The sequence below is a fragment of the Sarcophilus harrisii genome, chromosome 1 (genome assembly GCF_902635505.1).
Source record: "Sarcophilus harrisii chromosome 1, mSarHar1.11, whole genome shotgun sequence".
In the NCBI taxonomy this organism is placed as follows: Eukaryota; Metazoa; Chordata; class Mammalia; order Dasyuromorphia; family Dasyuridae; genus Sarcophilus; species Sarcophilus harrisii.
In genome coordinates this window covers 633,149,722-633,172,672 of record NC_045426.1, presented here as the reverse complement: position 1 = coordinate 633,172,672, position 22,951 = coordinate 633,149,722, and the positions used below count along the sequence as shown (strand labels likewise).

The following is a 22,951-nucleotide window of genomic DNA, read 5'->3' as shown; positions in this document are numbered from 1 at the left end:
AGGCACAGATTTTTCACATGAGAACACAGAATTTTAAAAGTTGAAAGTGATCTCTGTGGCCACTTAATTCAAGACATAGCCAAAAAAGGTTTTCCACTGAAACATACCTGGTAAATGTTCATTCAAGCAATCCTTGAAGATTTATAGGGAGAGGATAATCCCTGCAAAATCAGACAAGTGTGGGGAAGCACTAATTGTTCAGTAATTATTCTTGACGTCATGTGCAAATTGCCTCTTTGTAACTTTCTACTTTATCCTCCTGGTTCTCCTGTCTAGCTTGCCAACATCTTTTTAGATCCTGACTTTTTCCCAGTGCCTCAGTTTTCCCTCCCAGTTGTATTACTGGTAAATTTATTAAGTGTTTTATCAAAGACTTTGTACAATTCATTGACAGAAAGTATTAATCTGGAGAAAAGCACAGATCATTTGGATACTCCATTAAATACTTTTCCAGTTGATCAATCAAAAAGCATTTGTTAAATGTTTTCTCTGTGGTTAATATTTTATTTAAGTACTTATATACTAAGACAAAATCAAAATGGCTTCTATCTTTAAAGAGTTTACCTTCTAGTTGGGGAGAAAACATATACATATATAGTTCTATAGCAAATATATACAAATGAAATGTAAGGTAAGGGGAAGACTGAGATAGTTGGAAAGACCAGGAAAGAGTGCATGTAAACTATGGCACTTGATCTGAATCTTGAAGGAAACCAGGGATTCTAAGAGGTGGAGATGTGGCCAGGAAGTATTCCTGTCATGGCAGTTAGTGCAAAAACTCAGATATAGAAGATGGAGCTTTGTGTGAGGAACATCAAGTGAGCCAGTATGTCTGAGTATACTCTCATAGAGAGCATGGAAAGGTGAAATATGTAATTACACTGGAAAAATGTAGAGTCTAGGTTTGTGGCTTTAAAAATGTTAAGTAGATGTTTACATTTAATTATAGGAGTTAATTATTTATAGGAGTTAGGGAGGGAGAGAGGAAGAGGAAGAGGGAGAGGGAGAGGGAGGGAAGGAGAGAGGGGGGGGAGGAAAGAGAGAGAGAGAATATGAGTGTGTATGTGTGTGTTGACAGTCATACTCGTGCTTTAGGAAATTCACTTTGGCATGTAGGGGATGTATTCAGATGGGGAGATTTGAAGCAGTTAGACAAATAAAGGGACCATTGTGCTAGTTTAGGTAAGGAGTGATTAGAGTCTGAACAGGGTGTTATTGTGTGAAACCACAGGATGGGAGCATATCCCATAAGTGTGATTGAGATAGAAATGGCAAAATTTGACAACTGATTGGATATGTCAGGTGAATGTGACTGAAGATCTTGGGATGATGCTAAGGTTGTGAACTTGGGTAGCTAAGAAAATCATGATATTCTCCAATCGGAAAATAATAGAGAATTTCGCAGGGATGGGTTGGTGGTGGGGCTTAAGATAATTCTATTTTTAGATATGTCAAATTTTAGATATGAACATCCAATTAGAAATGTAAAAGCAGGAGGTTGGTGATGCAGTCCTAGCTCTCTTGTAGAGAGATTAATTATTGTAGATTTAGAAGTTATTTGCATAGATTTGATTAAACCCATAGAGCTGATGAGGTCAACACATGAGAGAGTATAGACTGAAAAGAGAAGAGGACAGAAGTGGGTGGAGGGGTACACCTAGCATTTGTGCTCAGGCAGGAGGAAACAAAGAGAAAGCAATGGCACAAAAATCCAGAGAAGAGAGCATCCAAAGAGTGAGAGTGTTAATAGCATCAAGGTCAAGAAGGATGAGGATAGAGAAGCACTTTGACAATTAAGAGAATTGGTAATATTAGAGAGAGCATTTTAATTTATGTAATGAGTTTAGAAGGCAAATTACATAGGGTTCAGAAGAGAGTGAGAGGAGATGTGAAGGCATTCAAGAGTATAGGTCTTTTTAAAAAAAAGTAAGGCAGAGAAAGGGAGGAGAGAGATAATATAGTCATCTAGAAGGCATGGTGGAATATTGTGAGGTGGTAGGATGTAATAGTCTTTCAGGATGTAGGCCCTACCCAAGAATGATAGTGGGGTGATTTTGTAGTATAAAAAGGTGGAAAGAGGTCTCTTGCCTGTATGGAGAGGAGCTGATAAGGAGGTGAGGAGGAGTATTGAAGAGGGAGCTCTAGGTAAAGAAGTTTTCTTTTTTAAGTATGAGGTGAGGTCTTTAGCTGAGAATGCATGGGGTGGGAATGCAGCAAGAGACTTAAGAAGAGAAGAGAGGTTAATTCAGATTAGGTTATTTCAATTTTTTTGAGTCTGGACAGTCAAATAGTTTGGAATCCATATAACGGTTCTATCATCTAGCCCATCTCTCTACATTTTGGAAAAGAATATAATTAGGTACTTTATCAGTTTGCAAAAATTTAGGCAATGCTATATACAGAATACATTTTAGTAAACTAGATTTAAAAAACCAGGCTAATCTAGTATGACATGTTCTTGATGGAGAGAGAGAGAGATGGGAGAATGAAGATTACTTATGCTCTGGTAACTTTTTGAACCAGTGGTTATCAGGAGTAATTTTCATGGGAGGAGAATCCATTTGTAGCTTTGGTGGTTCTCTTTTCTCTTTTTCTACCCCCTCCCCTTTTATATAGTCCTATAGTCCTATTATCTGGTAACAATTTTTATCTCATTTAATTTCCTGACACTTTGTACCCTTCTATGCCATGTATCTTCTATTATGGATCATAATTCATCATTTGGTGTTTAAAGAACTTTACATAAAAGCACTTAATATAAACTAAGCCATATGCTAAATGCTATGGATACAATTGAAAAAGCAAATATATTCTTTGTATTCTTGGAGTTTATATTTTAAAATGCACTAGAGAAGTGATGGCCAGTAAGGGGTGTTTTTAAAATTCCAGAAAGTTCCAGATGTCTGAGTAGAGGTATAGGGGAGTAGGTTTCTACACTCTTGTCAGGAAAAATAGTAGAGTTGAAATGATCATGGTTTTTGAACTAGATGATGATAATAATGACAATGATATGTATGTGTGCTTATTAATTGTCTTTTTTTTCTTTCTTTCTTTTTTTTTTTAATAAGGCTTACTCATCTAAAGTGAAATTCCAGTCATGGTTTCCATCCTACCAAGTTGAGTGATAAATGAAGTCAAATTTGCTTCCTTGTGATAGGAACTCTATGTCCTCTTATTTGTTACTTTGAGCAATTATGTGTAAATATTTGAGGCCATGGGTTTTATTTTGATTTTTTTCCTTGGGTTTTAACTCTCGTGATTGTTTGGGTATTTCAACTTCTATTAATATTCTTTCATTGTAGCTCTTATCTATAATATATCTTGTTGCATGCACATAAACAGTTTTATCCCTGCTTCATTTTTTTATTTCAAAGTCCATTTAATGGTTAGTAAGACACAAGGCAAATTATATTTTTGTCAAACCCTAGTTAGATATATTTCTCTGTTTAGGAATCTGTAAATTCTATATTTTACACTATTGTTCAGAAATCCAAATCCCATACTCACCTACCATTTTCAACTGTTTACTTCACAAAAAATTTTGTTTTTTCATCTTTATTTCTTGCTTTAGTGAAAAACGGAGAAGAGGATATAATCATATAACCTTTAATTTGTTTCCCCGAACTTTTAAATTTCTGGCAATACATTTTAAGTTCTTTTTTGGGAGGTATTATTGGTACCTATTGGCTAATGAAATGGCTAACAGCCATCTCTTTTGATATCTTATTATATATTATATATCTGATGTTTTCGGTATATAGTACTATTTGGTACTTTATGTCAATACCAATTTTGGCCCTGTCCTACACTCTTAAAAGGGATGCTTAATCCTTCTTCCCTCCTGAGCTCTGTTTCCTGGGCTTGGCCACCGACTTTAACTATTTTTGGTGTGCCAGTAAGCTGGAAGGTTTTAGTCTTCTTGGAACATCTAGAGTTAAGATTGCAAAAGTCTTTAGGATCCCTTTGAGCAGATTTCTGAAGACGTCCAACCTCCCTGGGGTATCTAGTCAGAACTATTTTGGTTCTTCAAACCTTGGTCAGAGTAGTTAAAACTCTGCCTATTTCTGACCTTTAACATTTTTAAAAATTTAATTAATATTTTTCCCCAGTTACATTTAAAACACTTTTTTTTACATTAAAAAAAAAAAAAACTTTTGAAATCCAGACTTCCCTCAACCCCCATTAAAAAACCACATGTGAAGTTATGCAAAACATTTCCATAAAACTTATATTGTGAAAGAAAACATATCTCCCACTCTAAAAACAAAACAAAAAAATAATTTAAAAAAATGCTAAATCCAAGAGAGAGAGAGAAAGAAAGAAAGTGTATACTTTAATCTATATAAAGACACAATCAGTTCTTTCTCTGGGTGTGGATTGGACTTTTCATTATAAGTCCGTCAGAGTAGTTGTGAATCACTGTACTGCTAATAATAACAAAATCATTTACTGATGATCATCCCAGAACATTGCTATTAGTTTGCAATACATTTTACTTTACTTGAGTTTATGGAGGACTTTCCAGAAACATCCTGCTCATCATTTCCCACAGTACAATTATATTTCATCATAATCACATACAACTATTTATTCATCTATTCCCTAATCAATGGGCATCCCCTCAATTTCCAATTTTTTTGCAGGAGAAGAGAACTGCTATAAATATTTTTGTACCTATAGGTCCTTTTCCTTTTTTAAAAAAAAAATCTTTGGGAATCATACCTAGTAGTGGTATTGTTAGGTCAAAGGATATGCATGAATTTATAGCCCTTTGGACATAAATCATATCTTTTGATCATTTGTCAGTTGGGACATTGACTCATTTTTCATTTTATTTTATTTTTTATAAATTTGACTAAATGAAGCCTTATCAGGGAAATTTGCTTCAAAATGCTTTTTACAACCACTTTTGCTAACTGAATTTTCTCCCACTTATTCTATTCTATTTCTTTTTAAGAGCTTTCTTTCCCCATCACGGTACACTATATGGTAGAACAGATAGGGCCATCTTGATTTAACTGCTGGCAGAATTTTGGCTTGTTAACTTGTGTTTAGACTATCTTTCTTGGTAGTACCCTTTCTCAGTGTTTGCAAATTTCTGTCTTTCTTTTTTTGTAGATTTGGACTGGTTGAAGGCACGTTAGCTTCTTTTTAGATTTCTTGATCATTATTTGGTCCAGTGTTCTTTTTAGATCTTTTCTGGAATACTTGTAGTTGAGCTGACCTCTTATGCATCCTTTTATGCCTCTATTTTTTACCAGACATCTGTTATATTCTAATAAGTAAGAAGAAATGACTCATTCTTGATAGCCCTTCAAATCTTGAAGACAGGTAGCCATAATCTGTCTTCCCTCATTTTTATCCCCTCCTAACTAAAAGCGTTCAAATTATATTGTGTAATATCCCTGACTTGAAAATTTTATTTGAAAGAAGTTATTTCCTTAAGACTTGAATCTAAATCTGTTTTGCCACTTTTGCAGATTTCTGACCATAAATGAGTTTAGCTCCTGAATTTCAGTTTCCTCCTCGCCTGAATTAATATATTTCTTGCTTTTCCACCTTTATAGGGCTGTTTTGTAGTTTAAATGAAATTAATGTATGCAAAACACTTTGCAAGTATAAAGTATTATTCTAGGGTAGTTGCTATGATTATTACTTTTTAAGTCAGATTTTATAGTGAATCATTTGTTCAGGAGTATCATGTGAAACATCCTCTTTTTTCCCTATATTATTCAGTATTCTTGCTTGACCTTTTTTTTTTTTTTTTTTTTTTTAGAGTTCTTTAGTAGACAGTCTTGATGGGCCTGTGATGCTGTATGCATTTAGTTCTTCTTGTCTTCCATTTTCTACGTATTCAGGGCATTTTAGCTGACGTACTGTAGGCACGCTTGTCAGAGATTATTACTTAGAAGAAACAAGAACAGATAAACTGTGAAATAACTTTGAACCAATTTTCATGTAAATGTCAACCCTAGGAAAGGCAGACCAGTTGTGAATTATTTATGATCAAAGTTTGATTAGCACATTTTGTATTTTTTTAATGAACCCTGTAGCTAAGGAGAGCTTCTGAGCTTTCTTTAAAGTTAAATGCACTCTTAAATTTCTAGAGGAAAAAAAATATATTGCTTAAGTTGTTTAGGTTATGTATCAGTCTACTATAAAGTGTCTTTTTAAAGAAAATTTGAACAATATCCATTCTGTTATTTTGAAAAGTAGAATAAATTAACATTTCTTGATGAATCCATTAGAAAACTTTAGCTTCCCCTAGGAGCCAGTACAGATTTCTCAGGTATACTGATTTTTATTTTTTTCATATTTATTTTCAGTTACCCATGATGGCTGATTCATATCAAAAGATTCATTAACCTTTTTTTTTCAGATCTAATAAAAATAGCTTAGTTTATAGAATACTACTTCTTTAGTTTGTAACTATGACTTCATTCTGAGTTACAAGGGTTACCTTTATTTACACAGATTAAATAATATATGCATACTTCCTCATTTTTGTATTCCATTTGTAATAATTAAGATTGTTTTTGCATAACAGAGTATCTAACTCTTAGTAAACATTTAAGAAATGTTTGTTGATTGATTGTCAAGTTTAGTGATTCAACTGAATCTTTAGAAATCTGTACCTGTAAAACTACATTAAATATTATCAGAAAAATTGTCCTTTGTGAAAATTCTTTAACCTTAGGCAAGTGCTTTCTACTTCTAATTGATGTACAATTAATATGTTCAGTATGTGATTCTAAGCTCCCTTCCAACTTTAAATGTTATAGAAATTGCCTCCAAACCTTACTATTACAATTCCCATATCATTTTAAATAAGCATTAAGAATTGTGAAATGAATTCATCTTAAACATTAATTTGATATTTATCTAGTCAAGAGATAATTAGCATTTTTAGCTTTTGTCTTGTATGCTAGTGACAAGTCTATATAATAACTGAAATTTGAAATCATTAAGGGACCAAATTAATGTTTCTATGTTGATATCTAAGGGCTTTTCATACCAAATTGCTTAGAAACCAGTGAGCCTTTTTCTTGAGTCTTCTATTGAAATTTAAAACCAGTAAATCTTCAAACTCTTAGTCTTGTTAGAATCTCTTCTTTTGATGACAGTCTGTTTACCAACTATATATAAGCTTTGATAAATGTTAAGTCCAGGCTAGCTCTCTGGAGGCCTTGGGATCAGCCAGAGTCAGGATAAGTAAAAGTCCTTGGTCTTTAGGGGGAGAAGTGAAAGAAGTAGGCAAACTGCCACAGGCTCCCTAAAGATGTATCCTGGATTCTTGAGTCCAAAGTCACCAACTTCTCTCTTCCTTGTCCTGCTGCAAAGTGACTCTGGCCTAGGTCCCTCTGTCCTCTAATCCTTGCCTACAATTATCTTAACACCAAACATTGAGCCAGCATCAACTATGAGAAGAGCCATTTATCCAAACATATGCTGATAGAATCATGATCATATGGAATAGGTAATTAGCCTTAAGTGCTTGGTTATCTGATTCAAGCATATCTTTTTCAGAGTTTCAGCACTCAATATCTCCTGCTTTCTTTTGTTTTAGAACACAGGTGGTCACGTCCTCCCTGACTTCTCAGGAAGGGAGATGAATAGTACCAAAGGGAAGTGGGGAATCAAACCAGATATTGCTAGCGGGTTTCTGGGCTGAAGGGTCTTACTAGAAAGAGGTATACATAAACCCATCAGCATGGGAGGTATTACACAAGCACATAGCAATAACACATAGGCTATTAGTGATGACTCTCCCCACAGTCAATGCAGGCTCAATGTGGTGTAACAAACATGAATTGTACATGCAAATAGTGATATAACAAACAATATAAATCAACATGGTGTTGTAAAAGATTTCCAGAAGTCCTAGAAGGAGGGTATCTAAATAACAATCACACACATGCCTCCTTCAGCAGCCAAGAGATAGTCCAAAACCAGCCTATTGTCCATTGCTTCATATGTCAGGGAATCCAATGATCCCTGCAAGTTTTTGAAGTCCTGCAACAGTCTTATGTCTCAGAGATTCCAATGATTCCTAAGGGTTTTGAAGTACAACAGGAAAACCTTCCTGAGGGTTTTCAAGACCTACAACATCTTTTCATGTCTCAGGGATTCCTATGATTCCTGAGGATTTTGAAGTCCAACAATTTTTTTTTTTTTTTTTAAGAGAACAATTTACTAGTTTATTAAATGGAGAGATTTACTGGGACCAAATGATCCATGTTTGGTCCCAGGGCTGAACGAGACTATCAGACTATGGTCTCAAAGGATCCAGCCCTGAATATCAGACAGCAAGACTCTTTTATAAGATAACAAGAACAATGACATAATGGGGGAGGTACCTGGAGGGGGATAACCTAATAGGGGGGAGGCACCTAGGATGACATAATGGAGGGAGATACTGGAGAGGTTACTGATATTCTAATGATGTCTAAAATGGATAGACCTTTATCCTTTCAAACATTAAGAAGGAATGATTATAGCCTAAAGATATAAAACCTTTATCTCATCAAACATTAAGAGGAAAAGGTTATAACCTGAAGCAGAGTAACTAAATAAGACAATTAGAGAAACTGGGTCAGGACATTAAAAGGGAAAGGTGGCACAACATTCCACACATTCTCTCTTCTAACTATTCAAATCTTTGAATTACCTTCCTCTAGAAGGTCTTGGCACCATAATTTTGACCAATCCAATGTGAAGTAAATAGATCAAATAAAAATCAAAATAAAGCTAGAACAAGCCAAAGACTTATGGCAAGGTTAAGTCTCTCCCTGATAACCCCAGAATTAATCAGCAATACACAAAGTTCCTTGTTGCAATTATGTTAGGGGAGCATCATTGTGAGTTAGGTCTGTGGTCATTTGTGCATGACTCGGCCTCTGCTTACAGAGCAGCAGGGCTCAAGGAAGTCCAACAATTTTTGATGTCCATGAGTCAAATGCCATAACTGTCATGCTCTTTCAATGATGGGCACAGTCAGCGATGGAACCACCTGATGTTTCTTGGGTCTTCTCTTCTCGTTTCAAGGGTTTCTGTCTCTCTCCAATGGACAAGGTGAATATGACTCATTGGCACTCATCTGATTCCTTCTTCATCTGTAGAGATAAAAAGCAAACCCTTTTCCCCAAGCAGTTAACCTATCTGGTCCATTCCATTCATCACTTTCTGGATCTCTCCACATCACCTGGTGATTATCTACAGATAGTGGAGCTGCTTGCATTGGATACTGCCCTTCTGGTGGGTTATAAAACCTGTCTGCCAGAGCCTGTGGATCTCCACCAAAAATTAAAAAATAGTATAAAGAGTTAAATTTAGAAGTTCTCTAGGGTTACCTGTGGTTCCCCCTTTCTTTTGGTTTTGGAGGAGCGTCTTAATGTCTCTGTTTCTTCGCTCTACTATTGCCTGTCCTTGCGGATTAAAGGGTATGCCAGTGGTGGGTAAAATCTTATACTGTGCACAAAAGTGTGCACAATGTTTAGAAGTATATTCAGGTCCATTATCTGTTTTTATTGCTTGTGGCACACCCATTATTGCAAATGCTTGTGTAAGGAATTCAGTGACCACCTGGACTGTCTCTTTTGCTGCTGGTATTGCAAAAGTGAATCCTGAAAAGGTGTCTACTACAACATGGATAAAAGACAGACGACCAAAAGATTTATAATGGGTCACATACATTTGCCAAATTTCATTGGTTCTCAAATCACGAGGGTTCTTCCCTGGAGGGAGCGTAGGAGCGTGCTAAGGAAGGCAAGCTATACAGGCTTTTACTATGTTCCTAGCTTCCTCTTTTGTTATTTCAAATTGTAAATGTAAAGCTTGAGCAGCCTGATGATATTTAGAATGAGATTCTTGGGCTGCATGAAACAAAAGAGTATTGGCCAACATAGTTAGAAGGCTATCTGCCTTTGAATTACCATCAAAAATAGGACCTGGAAGTTCACTATGAGAATGGACATGCAAGATATAAATCTTACCTGGATGCTTTCTCACTTGTTCTTGAAGTTCCTTAAAGAGCTGATATATATTAGAAGCTAGAAATTTTATTTGGGCGGTGGCAATTCTTTGTACCACACCTATTGAATAGGCTGAATCAGATATTATATTTATATGTCCTGGATAATAAGTAAGAGCTAGAATGATTGCATACGATTTATTCTGCTGAGTGGACTGAAAAGGAATTCTGACTACTCTCTTTATAGTTAAAGTCACGGGAGTATATAGCGCAAATATTATGTTTGGATGCATCTGCAAAGATAGTTGGTCCTTTAAGAGGAACTTTAGAAACCTTTTCTTCAAAAATCCATCACCAATTATATAATAGTCGGGTTATCTTCAATGTAGACCTGTGTGTAAAATTTGGAGCTGTGGCCAGTAAAATTTGCTACTCTGGATACATTAATTTGTGCATTGGTATAAAAGGTGTATATTTTGTCAGGTCTTATCCCAGATAATTGTACTGCTCGCTTAATGGCCTTTAATAAAATTCTAGCCACAAGTACTGTGTAAGGAGTAAGGCTTTGTTCTGGTTGTGCTGGGAAGTTCACCCATTCTATCACACTTTTTCCTTGATGAAGGACTGTTATGGATGCCTCTTTTGTAGCAACAACTGATATTTCCAAGGGTTTTTGAGTGACTCTTTCATCCACATTGGATAAAGCCAGTTCAACTTCTCTCAAAGCCTCTTGAGCTTCTTTTGTAAGCTGGTGTGGTGAGTTTAAAGCACTGTCTCTCCTTAAAATGTCATATAATGGTTGTAATTGATAGGTAGTCAAGTCTAATACTCGACGCATCCATTGGATATCTCTTATTCATTTTTGAAAGTCATTTAAGGTGTTTAGCTTCTCTGTTCTTAAGGAAAGTTTTTGTACTGTGAGCACCTTATGGTATACTTCATATCCTAAATATTGAAAAGGTGCATGTCTTTGAATTTTTTCTGGAGCTATATGCAATTTGTAGTTCCTTAGTATTTCCATGGTCTTTTGTAGATATGCTTCTAATTTGTTCCTCAGGTGCACATCCCAATATACCATCCATGTTAATGTAATAACATTACTTTTGGAAATGCTTTTCTTACTGGAGTAAGAGCAGCAGCAACATACATTTGACACATAGTGATGTTTTTCATTTCCTGTGGCAAAACTGTCTATTCATATTTTTTATAAGGCTCCACTAAGTTAATTCTGGGCACTGAAGGCAAATCTTTTCATATCCTCTTTATCTAGAGGGATAGAATAGAAACAATCCTTAATGTCTATAATCCAAAGAGGCCATTCTCTAGGCAACTGAGTAGGAGATGGAAGTCCAGGCTGATGAGTTCCCATAGTTTCCATCTGTTCATTTACTTTTCTTAAATCAGCCAACATCCTCCATTTTCCAGATTTCTTTCCTACAACAAATACTGGGGAATTCCAAGGACCTAGAGAAGGTTGTAAGTGTCCTTGGTCAAGTTGCTCCTGTACTATATCTAATTAGGCCTGAATTTTATCTTTGGTTAAAGGCCACTGTGCTATCCACACTGGTGTACAGTTTTCCATTGAATAGGAACAGGTGAAAGTGTTGGCAGGCCTTCAACAGCAGCCCTACCTAAAAAACCGAAGTACTCATTTGTTGTACTAATCCTAATTGTTGTAACATGTCTCTTCCCCACAGATTGATGAGGATTTTTCAACTATAAAATGAGTTAAAAAAAACTCCTGTTTCACCTTCCAATGTCCATCTCAAAGTGGTAGCACTAACTTCAGCTGCTATTGATCCTCTTATGCCAGACATATAAGTGTCTGCCTTAATCTTTGGCCAGTGACTGGGCCATTTGGCACCTCTAATGACTGTACGATCTGCACATGTGTCTACCAATCCTTCTAATGGTATGCCATTTATATAAATAATGAGCATAGGTCAGTCAGCTGTCACAGCTTCAGTCCAGAATATTCCTGGATTTTGTTGCTTGGAGTCAGAATCTGGATGACTATCACCACATTGCTTATTAGGAGTCTGTATCAGTAAACTTGATACTACTACTTCTTTTGGTTGGTAAGTCACACATTGTCTACCTGTATTAGTGACTGTGATATTATCTACACATTCCCCAGTTTCCCACATCAGTGTATGGATGGACACTGTTTTGTAAGCACTCTTAGGAGGCGAAATGGTCAAAGCTACTATGCCTGGAGGCAAGGGATCCATAGGCTGGAGAGGAACAGATTTCACTTCTCCAGGGGGTATCCCAGTAATCCTAGCTGCATACAACTCTATTCTCCCCTTTCTCCCATCAGGTTGCTTCCTGGCTGATTGATTGTATAATCCCTTTCTCCCATCAGATTGCTTCCCAGCTAATTGATCATGTCTGGATACTGGACTTCTAGGCACTCTGGGTGTAGCATCGGCTGCCATCATGTCCCAAGTATTTTTTGTTTTGGGCCCTGGGGCTGGGTCCCCTATTCAGTTTCCCTGAATCAATCTACATTCTGAGGCCCAATGGAAGACTCTGTTGCATTTTGGACTTGGGATATTGGGTCTTGTTCTCCCACCCTGTTTTCTCACTCTGTCTCTATGCCAACACTGAGCTGTCAGATGCCCTACTTTACCACATTGAAAGCATTTTCAAGTCTCTCTGGAAGTCCCTTGCCAAAAGGGACCCTGTCTGCCCATGTTGGGATCTTAGGGAGTCTATATAAGTCTATATAGGGGATCTTAGGGAGTCTATAAAAGGTATTTGTGTCCACTGTGGCACAGCGTCTTATGATCTCCTCTAAAGAAGCATCCTTGCTTAGTCCTAGTATAATTCTTCTACAAACCTCATTAGCATTTTGTTTAGCAAGTTGCCTTATCATAATGTCTGTTGCTGCATTTTCACCAATAGTTCATATGACATCTGTCTGCAAATGTCCCACAAAGTTAGCAAAGGGTTCATTTGGCCCTTGTGCTATTTTTGTGAAGGCTGGGGAAAAAGCCCATGCTTTGATAGCAGCAGCAGCAATTTTCTCATATGCTGCTCTGGGGTAATCTATACTTAATTGTCTGCATAAGAGCCTACACCTGTTAGTTGGTCACAGGTGATTGGAGCATGAACTCCACAATGACTATTTTGTTGGGCTTGTATCCTACAGAGCTCACTATATTCAAAAAGCCACAACAAGTTTTGTCCAGCTTCTAAGCATACCCTTGCTATAGATTTCCAGTCCCTAGGGGTTAAGACTTCATAAGTCAAATTCTGTAATAATAATATCTTAACATAAGCTGATATAGCCCCCAAAAGAGTGCAAGCCTTTTTCAGATCTTTGATTATTTCTAGATCAAAAAGAGTGTATCTTCTACTTTCTTGACCTGAAGAGTTAAGTTGTTCAATCACAGGATACATTTCTATTCTCAAATCAGCTAAATCCTGCCCTTCTTCTGTGGCTTTAAGTAGTGCCTTTTGCAATCTACTCATAGGAGGGGGTGATTGTGTGTGAGGGGGGTGCTTATGGTGTCACAGCCCCTCCCACTATTCTTCCTTCCTCCATCTGGGAAGGTGAAGTTGATGGGGGAGGGTCAAGGACCAGCTTGGGTGTAGGCAGAGTTGAAGCTGGGTTGTGAGAGTGAGAATCACCATGCCTTTCAAGTTCACTTAAGTTCACTCATGCCCTAAGTCGATATTGCCATTAATCTCTCCTTTCTCTTTCTTTTTCTCCTCACACTTCCTCATCTGGCTGTCCTTAAAATTTTTCTTTTTTCTGTAACTTGCAGGATTCTTTTTTCTTTTTTTAATAGCCTTTTATTTACAGGTTATATGTATGGGTAACTTTACAGCATTGACAATTGCGAAACCTCTTGTTCCAGTTTTTCCCCTCCTTCCCCCCACCCCCTCACCCAGATGGCAGGATGACCAGTAGATGTTAAATATATTAAAATATAAATTAGATACACAGTAAGTATACATGACCAAACCGTTATTTTGCTATACATAAAAAATTGGACTCTGAAATATTGTACCATTAGCCTGTGAAGGAAATCAAAAATGCAGGTGCAAAAATATAGGGATTGGGAATTCAATGTAATGGTTCTTAGTCATCTCCCAGAGTTTTTTGCCTGGGCATAGCTGGTTCAGTTCATTATTGCTCCATTGGAACTGATTTGGTTCATCTCATTGCTGAAGATGGCTAGGTCCATCAGAATTGGTCATCATATAGTATTATTGTTGAAGTATAGAATGATCTCCTGGCCCTGCTCATTTCACTCAGCATCGTTCATGTAAGTCTCTCCAGGCCTTTCTGAAATCATCCTGTTGGTCATTTCTTACCAAACAATAATATTCCATAATATTCATATACCACAATTTATTCAACCATTCTCCAATTGATGGGCATCCACTCAGTTTCTAGTTTCTGGCCACTACAAAAAGGGCTGCCACAAACATTCTTGCACATACAGGTCCCTTTCCCTTCTTTAAAATCTCTTTGGTATATAAGCCCAGTAGTGACACTGCTGGATCAAAGAGTATGCACAGTTTGATAACTTTTTGAGCATAGTGGCAAATTGCTCTCCAGAATGGTTGGATGTATTCACAATTCCACCAACAATGTATCAGAGTCCCTGTTTTCCCACATCCCCTCCAACATTCTGCATTATCTTTCCCTGTCATTCTAGCCAGTCTGACAGGTGTGTAGTGGTATCTAAGAGTTGTCTTAATTTGCATTTCTCTGATTAATAATGACTTGGAGCATCTTTTCATATGGCTAGAAATAGTTTCAATTTCTTTGACTGAGAATTGTCTGTTCATATCCTTTGACTATTTATCAATTGGAGAATGGCTTGATTTCTTATAAATCAGAGTCAATTCTCTATATATTTTGGAAATGAGTGTTTTATCAGAACCTTTGACTGTAAAAATATTTTCCCAGTTTATTGTTTCCCCTCTAATCTTGTTTGCATTAGTTTTGTTTGTATAAAAACTTTTCAGTTTGGTATAATCAAAATTTTCTATTTTGTGATCAGTAATGATCTGTAGTTCTTCTTTGGTCATAAATTCCTTCCTCTTCCACAGGTCTGAGAGGTAAACTATCCTGTGTTCCTCTAATTTATTTATAATCTCATTCTTTATGCCTAGTCATGAACCCATTTTGATCTTATCTTGGTGTAGGTGTGGGTCGATGCCTAGTTTCTACTTGTAGGATTCTTTAAGTCAACTGTATTATGTTGTATATATAGAATGTTTCCTTGGAAATTGAATCAGGACCATTATCATTATATTGTTCACATAGTTGATCTCCTACTAGTTTCCAATTATCTGCCTCTATTTCTTCTTCCTTGAACAACCAAGGGGATGTGCATTCTAATGTATTCACGAGTCCATCAATCTGCTTCCAAGTTACACTCAAACTCTGTCTCTTTATCAGTCTCAGTATGCTTCCTATAGCACCCGCTTGGACAGTGGTGGGTGTGGGGTTGGGGTTGGGGGAAGAATCTTTTCCTAATATCTGCCCCATTTCACCTAGTAAATGAGAATTACTAGTTTAGCTCCTAACAAAGCAAGGTCCCTGCTTGTCTATTATAATACCCTATTTCCTGATCACTGAGGACTTCTTTAGTGAAATTAGGGTCCTTAATCCATGTTGGGCACCAAAATGTAAAGTCCAGATTAGCTCCCTGGAGGCCTCAGGAACAGCCAGAGTCAGGATAAGCAAAAGTCATTGGTCTTTAGAGGGAATAGTGAAGGAGTTGGACAAAACTGCCAGGAGTTTTGCCAAGGATCCTTCCTTGATTCTCTAGTCTGGAGTTGCCAGCCTCTCTCCTCCTCATCCTGCCACAAAGTGAGGTCTCACCTCTCTCACTCCACCCTTTAATCCTTGCCCACAATTATCTTAATACCAAACATTGAGCCAGCACCAATGGTGAAAAGGGCCATTCATGGAAACATATGCTAATAGAGTAATTGTCTCACATTCAGTCGGTAATTAGCCTAAAATGCTTGGTTGTCTGATTCAAGCACTCCGATTCAGAGTTTCAACCCTTTATAGATACATTGTGTTTTTGGATAAATTGTAATAGGGAGTTGGTATGAAACTCTAGCTAACAGTGTTCAAACATTTTTTTCAGGATCTAAAAATAGTCCAAAACATACCTTTTAGATTCCATATAGTTCAAGGAACAGGAATGGAAAAATAGACCATTTGAATTGGGGTTAGAATTCTAGTCATCACTAATAATCTAGTCACAACTTGATTGGACTTAAGCTTTCCCAGTTGATTGTTTTTGGGATGGACTAGATCATCTCTGAGATGGCTTCTAGCTCTAGATTAGATTTTTTGTTTTCAGATCTCTTAACTGTAGGGAAGACCAGTCCTTTTGGGGTGAAGGCTGCGAAGCCCCTTACAGGACTGCTTTCCCTCTCGGTGTCCATCTGATCCCCCTAACTCTCCTGTGGGGCTCCAAGAAGCTGCTGCACGCACAGCGGCCACACTGCCGTAAATCGTTCAGCAGACGGGCTATACCAGAGGAGGTTAACCAAGGCGTCTCAAACCCTGTGGTGGGTGAGGGGGTGACTTCCCCTGGTAGAACTCGAGGGTGAGAACAGTTTGTTCCAACAGCCTTGAGGGCAGGTGGAGCAGGTGGTGTGGGCACTGGGAGCTTGGTGGAACAACCAATACCCCAAAGTCATCCTCTCCAGTTGTCTTGACTCTGTCCTACCACTGGGCAGTGGTGGCTCTGGAAGAGCAAGGTTGAGGACTTTGTGCACCTCTTCCTCATGTAAATCCAATTTTCACAGGAATCAAAAGACATCAGCATACCATTTAACCATTTCAAAGTTCTGTGGCAATAGGTAAGTGATAAAGCTGCAAGTGTGGATACACTTGGAGCTATAGTCACAACCCTGCACACAACCCTCCACAGAGGCCATTTTTACTGGAAGCAATAGAGCCCTGGATATCTGAACAGCCTTTTAAGTATCACACTGCTCATCTCCATGTATGAGGAAGAGACTAGAAAAGTTACCCTAAAAATTATATGCTCATAATTAGAGGAGCTACTCCATATGTTCATAGGGACTAATTGTGTCCAACCTGTGACAGAGCATTCTGAGTTTATATTGATCTGATCATCCACAATCGGACACATGGTAACTTGACTCTACCATAGTGATGTCATCTTGATCCTCTTCAAGTATGAAGGTCAACAAATACTTAGGTCTGATGTTATATATATATTTTAATATTGTGAGATTCTCCCTTGTCCAACATTTTATTATTCTAAGACTTGTAAGAAATTCGCTTATTAAATATCTTGTCTTAGAAAGTTATTTTCATCCTCAAAAGTTTACCCTTTTTATACTTTTAAAGTTATATCTTGAGATTTTTGTGTGACATTTAAAATTAAAAGTACCATGCAATTTGGAAAAAACCTAACAAAAAATGTGGTACTGGTGAATCCAGTGAGCCTTATTAACATCTTGCTGAAAAGAAAAGGAGAAGGAGGAGGAGGAATGGCACCAGATGGAATTTTGCCTCCAATTTGCAAAACTGATGCTGAAAAAATTGGAAATTGGATTTCTTCAGCACCTTTGTTGCTATTTCCTATACTGTTCTACAAAATCATTATTTTATTTTGCTTCAAACCCCCCCCCCCAAAAAAAAACAACCCAACCTTATATTTTGTTACAAAGGAAAAAAATTAAAACTAAAACAAATTCTTTAAAAGTGGCTGATGCATTTTATATAATGAGAGACACAAGCCGGACTTCATTAGTGTCAACTTGAATAATTTTTTGGTAAATTCCGATTTTAACAAATGAATTAAAAGAGAACTAAAATTTTAAAACTATAAACACTTTCAATTGAGTAAAAATTGTCTTTTTTACAAGGCTTATTCTCCAACCTGACTAGAAGTTAAATGAGCAATTTAATGGTGGGGTTCAGTAAAAAGGGGACCAGAGAGGTGAAATGTCTTTTCCAGTGAATCTAATAAGTATTTGTTAAACACCTACTGAGTTGCCTGTAATGTACTAGGCCCTGGACTTATACAATATAGAGACAATTCCTTGTGTGTGGGACTAGAAATTAGGTCTTTGCAATTCTATTTTGGTCTTCATTTTAACATGAGTCTCTTGAACGTTGGATGCACAGGTTAATTTCTTTCATTTTGAAAACTATGGAATTTTTAGAGACAACATAATAGAGTATAACCTATATAATTAAACTCAATATACTTAACATTAGGCAAATGAGATAATTTTCATGATAGCACTTGAAATTCTTTGTCAGACTTATGTATAAAGAAAATTTTTATTATTATATTTCATATTTTTCCATATACTCAACTCAAAATTAAGTATAGTTGTTTTTCTAGTCTCATCAAAAAACAACCATCACCAATAAATAGATAAAGGAATTTGTTTGGTTCATAGTTTTCTGATTAAACTATAGTTTCTAATTCTCTAAAATCATTATCTTTATGTTGAAATATTTATTATTTTTCCATTTCACTTTGGCAACTTGTTTGAGATGTAGTAGAACTCACACTAGGTAGATGGAATGTAATGATAAAGGGGAGAAAATGGAGGTCAGGAAACCTGAGTTCAAACTCTGGTGCTGCTACCCACTTGAGGGTTCTAGATCTGCCTCTTCTGTTTTCTGGTTGTGCAACTTTGGACCTCTGATCTTGGTATGTAAAAATGCAAATTAGGCTACATAATCCTTACTGTATAATTGTTTAGTTCTAACTAACATTCTAAGGTTCTGTATTTTTTATGCTCTAGAAAATGTCAGAATCATTTTTGTGTGATAGATCTTGACTTTATTTTCTTTCCCTTCTTTAGAAAAAAAGGATGTGACACAGAGCTTAGAAAGCTACACTTCAAAATGCCCAGGAACAATGGAACTTCTCTCTCTCCCAGATGGACTGAACTTACCTCCTGTCCCATTTACGAAACTTCCCATTGTGAGGTAAGATTAATTCCAGTCTAATTGGACTTTAGAAATTCTTCATTTGTTTGAGGTTTGAGTATAGAGCATGTTATTGTAAAAGATGATCCAACTTAGTTGGATCCAATACCAAACTCTCTAACCTTGTTTGATTCCCACCTGCTTTTTACTGTTTTGAGATTCACTGTGTCTTGATAATCATCTGTCATCTGCTTCTGTAATCTTATGCAAATGAGCTTTCATTATAAATTGCTGATATTTTCTTCCTAGTTTGGAATCAATAGATTGTTTAAACAGGTTGGGTTGGAGTTGTTATAATCTTATTATATGTAGTTTCATTTTCTTTGGTCTCATTGGGCATTTACTCTGATTTGGTGTTACTTTGACCATTGCATTATCCCTTTTGTGATTTGACCATGTATAGACAACATATTCAGAAATGACAGTTATATCTATTATCAGATATTTCTTGTTCCCATCAGATAAAACCATATTTCTATAATATTCCTTTGTGTCCCCCCCCTTCCTTGCTTTATAACTTTCTTCTTTAAGGGTGTATTAACAAAATGTGGGTGCAAGACATCTGACAAGCTTTGGACTTTCATTTATTGATTCTGAACCCTATTTTTCAACATTGCATTTATCATTCCATGTGTCCACTTCATATTGAACATCAGAGTATGTGTTGTTTCACCAAGAATTGTGATTTTGTTGGCTTAGAAATTTATTGGAATAGAAATTATAGTTTTTCTATAGTTTAATAGATATATCTTAGTAATAAGTCAGAGAAGTTTTGAGTTGCCTGTACCCAGATCTATCAAAGGTAAAACATAATAGGTGTGTGCATAGGGGAAAAGGGGATATACGTGCACATGCTGTAGTTATACCATTTGGCATTGAACTTCCTGTGTTTGAGTTGGTTCAGAAGACAGATAATCTGTTGTTAAGCTCATTTGTGAAGCTGTTTCGTCTGGGGAGAATCTGCCATAGTGAGTGGTTTATTGCCACAACTTTTAAAGGCCATTGATTATAAACAAAGTTTAAAAAAATAGGGGGAAAGTTTTGCTTTTGTTCCATCATGAGCCAGAGGAATAGTTCAATAATTATACTTTGACTTTTTTTTTTTCCCTTGAGGCAATTGGGGTTAAGTGACTTGCCCAGGATCCCACAACTCATAAGTGGTAAGTGTCTGAGACCAAATTTAAACTCAGGTCCTCCTGACTAAAGGGCTGGTACTCTATCCACTGTACCACCTAGCTGTCTCTCAATAATTATACCTTGAATGAAACAGTCCTGCTGGCATTTTTATAGTTAACCTTTTTTTTCACTTTTGAGTTTAGCCCACTGATATTTTCCTGTCTCATGCCTTACTCCTGGTATGAAGAAATGTCTCTGGTACTTAAAATGAAGTCAGGAAGAGCAGTCAAACCTGACCAAGTATAACAAAGTACCACCTTGAAGGTGAACCTTGAAGGCTCTCCTCAAATAAGACATCCCTTGGCCCCCACCTATATGGTTCCATTTTACAAGATTCTGTGAAAGATGCAAGAATGAAGATAATTTTTTTTATTAGTATTCTGCTGAGTACTGACATCAACCAAAGCATAAATAAGGAGAGAGATATTCACCTAAAATGTTCATATATGTTATGGGTGATAGTTTGCATGGTACAAGAGTCTTTTATTTGTGGCACAGTTTTCTAAATGCTATATGTGCAGGTGAAATTGTATTAGTTGCATTCAGCCTGAGGAGATGACAAAGCTACCTCAGTGAAAGCCATAGGAATATAAAACGATTGGCTTTAGCCATATATAGTTGATAAAACTAGATATATGGAAGACTAAGCATATGCCAGATAGTGACATACAGTGAATCAAGCACATTTGGAGTTAATTTCTTTATCTTGGGTAGACATTAGAGATGTCTTGGATTCAGAATCAGGTAGAGGAAAGATCTTCATCCCACTTGATTTTAAATACATAGTGCTTTCAGAGTGTCAAAGGAAGAGTAATTATTAATGCCTTCAGACCGATCAGTACAACTATTATAATCTTGGGACATGAACACAGACAATTTCAAATTTGGATCATTTAAGCAAGCCATCTATCCAGGCATCAATTCATGGACTGAACAGACGTTATTACTCTTTCAACAGTAAGAAGAATGAGTTAGAACAGAAGATGTTGTCAAATTTGCATAAGAAGAGATGGATGCTAAGTTTGACATTTCAAGACCACAGTGAACATTGTGAACTTAGTGAATTGTGAAGATGAGGTTGGAATTAGATAAGACTTAGAATAAGACAATAGAAGATAAAATGATACCTGAAAAGTTGGCAATGAAGAATGCTTGGCAAGTAGGACCCAAAGCATTATTTGGAAGAATATGTCGATATGCTTTTGACTTCCAAGTATTGCTCAGCATTTAGCAGCTATGTTGGATATTATTGTCGCTCAAATAAAAAAAAAATAGAAGAAAACTGTTAGTGATACTTTCAGTGTATATTTGTTGACTTTTTCCTGAAACTTATAATCAGTCAACTGCCAAACCTATATTTGGTTAAATGGAAGACATCTAGCATTTGTGATTCACAATCATGGGAACACCTTTGAATCTTTGTGCAGTTACTTCTATTTCTTTAGTTCAGGATCTTTGTAGATTTCAAAGTAGTACAAGAAAACATCAAAGTGGAAAAATTTTAAGTCACCATTTACTATTTGAACAAATCAATAGTGCATATATATATATAGATTATTAATTCATAATAAAAATACATTTATGATTAAAAAATGCTATATCCCTTTTCTCCTCAGACAATTTGTTAGTAAAACAAATTGCCTTTGATTACCGTATTTCCAGTATTTTTCTGCTAATCTTCAATGATGCAAATCAAAGACTGTTAGCATTCCAGAAGAATGAAATTGTTAAAGAACTCAAAGGGGGTAGGATGGATTTAAGCAGTCTGAAGCATATTACTAGGGATGGATGGCAAGTGCTTAATGACAAAATATTATTAAGGATATGTGTATGAAAAAAAAAAGGATATATGTATGACTAGAAAGGGAAATCACCAGTTATTAAGTAAAATTTATAATTGAGATATGGATAGTTTGAATGTTAGAATATCCTAGAAATATTAAAAGAATGAGACAAAGGTCTACACTCTGTTGTATAGATCATTTAAACTGTAAATTAACTCTTCTAAGTGATTACTCCAAAATTTGAAAAACAAGGTTGTTATTTTGAGCTTTTTAAACACTAAAAATCATTTTAAACTTTCATATAATAGCTAAAAATAGTTAACTTTACATTGTTCTTTAAACTGAACAAAATGCTATACATTTATTTTTTAAATTTAATCTTACAACAACCTAAGTGCTGTTATTATCCTCATTTTTTAGATAGAAAACAGGGTGCCAGAGTTTACCCCGTCAACAGATGTAGTAAATGCCTGAGACAGGACTGTCATGTCTTCCTCACTAGAAGTTCAGTATTGTATTCATGATGGTACTTAGCAGCTTCTAGTCTATGACATCCTTGTTTATCTGAATCATCCTACTCTAGGCCAGAAGCCAGAAAACTCTAGCCACCAAGGAACTGGGTGGGATTTGGGCCAAGGGCCATGATTTGCCAACCCTTGCTCTAGTCTGTCTATAAAACTCGAACCTTTCTTCTGTAAGAACAGTGTTATAAAATTGTTGTGAAGCAGAAAGAAAAGTAGCCATATCCCTCAAATGATGTAAAATTAAGTGTATTTTTTCTAAATTAGCCATGCTTTAGGCCTTTGTTCCAGGATATATTAGTTAAGATTTAGGAAGTTGTCCTTCACTTAACTTGTCCTGTACTTTCCCATCTCTGCTCACAGTCTTCTCTTTGTTCAGAATATTTTAGCTTCTTTGGTTTCTGCTTTTCCTCCACCTAGATTTACTGAAATGCTTCTTTCATGATGCTGTGATCTTTCCTTCTCCCTTCTTTCTTTGCTCCTGTTCTTGTTCCCACTCTCGCTCTCACTCTTGTTCTTGCTCTCTCCCTCCCCA

At 36.4% G+C, this 22,951-nt stretch overlaps 1 protein-coding gene across 3 annotated transcripts in view; it reads left to right on the top strand.

Moving 5' to 3' along the window:
• TRAPPC9 (trafficking protein particle complex 9) overlaps window positions 1-22,951 on the top strand; it is a 955,484-nt gene that overhangs the window by 132,645 nt on the left and 799,888 nt on the right. For all 3 annotated transcript variants that reach the window (XM_031955139.1, XM_031955089.1, XM_031955202.1), the window contains one exon: window positions 18,809-18,935. In XM_031955139.1, the coding sequence (XP_031810999.1) occupies window positions 18,809-18,935 (127 nt within the window). The remainder of the gene's footprint in view (window positions 1-18,808; window positions 18,936-22,951) is intronic.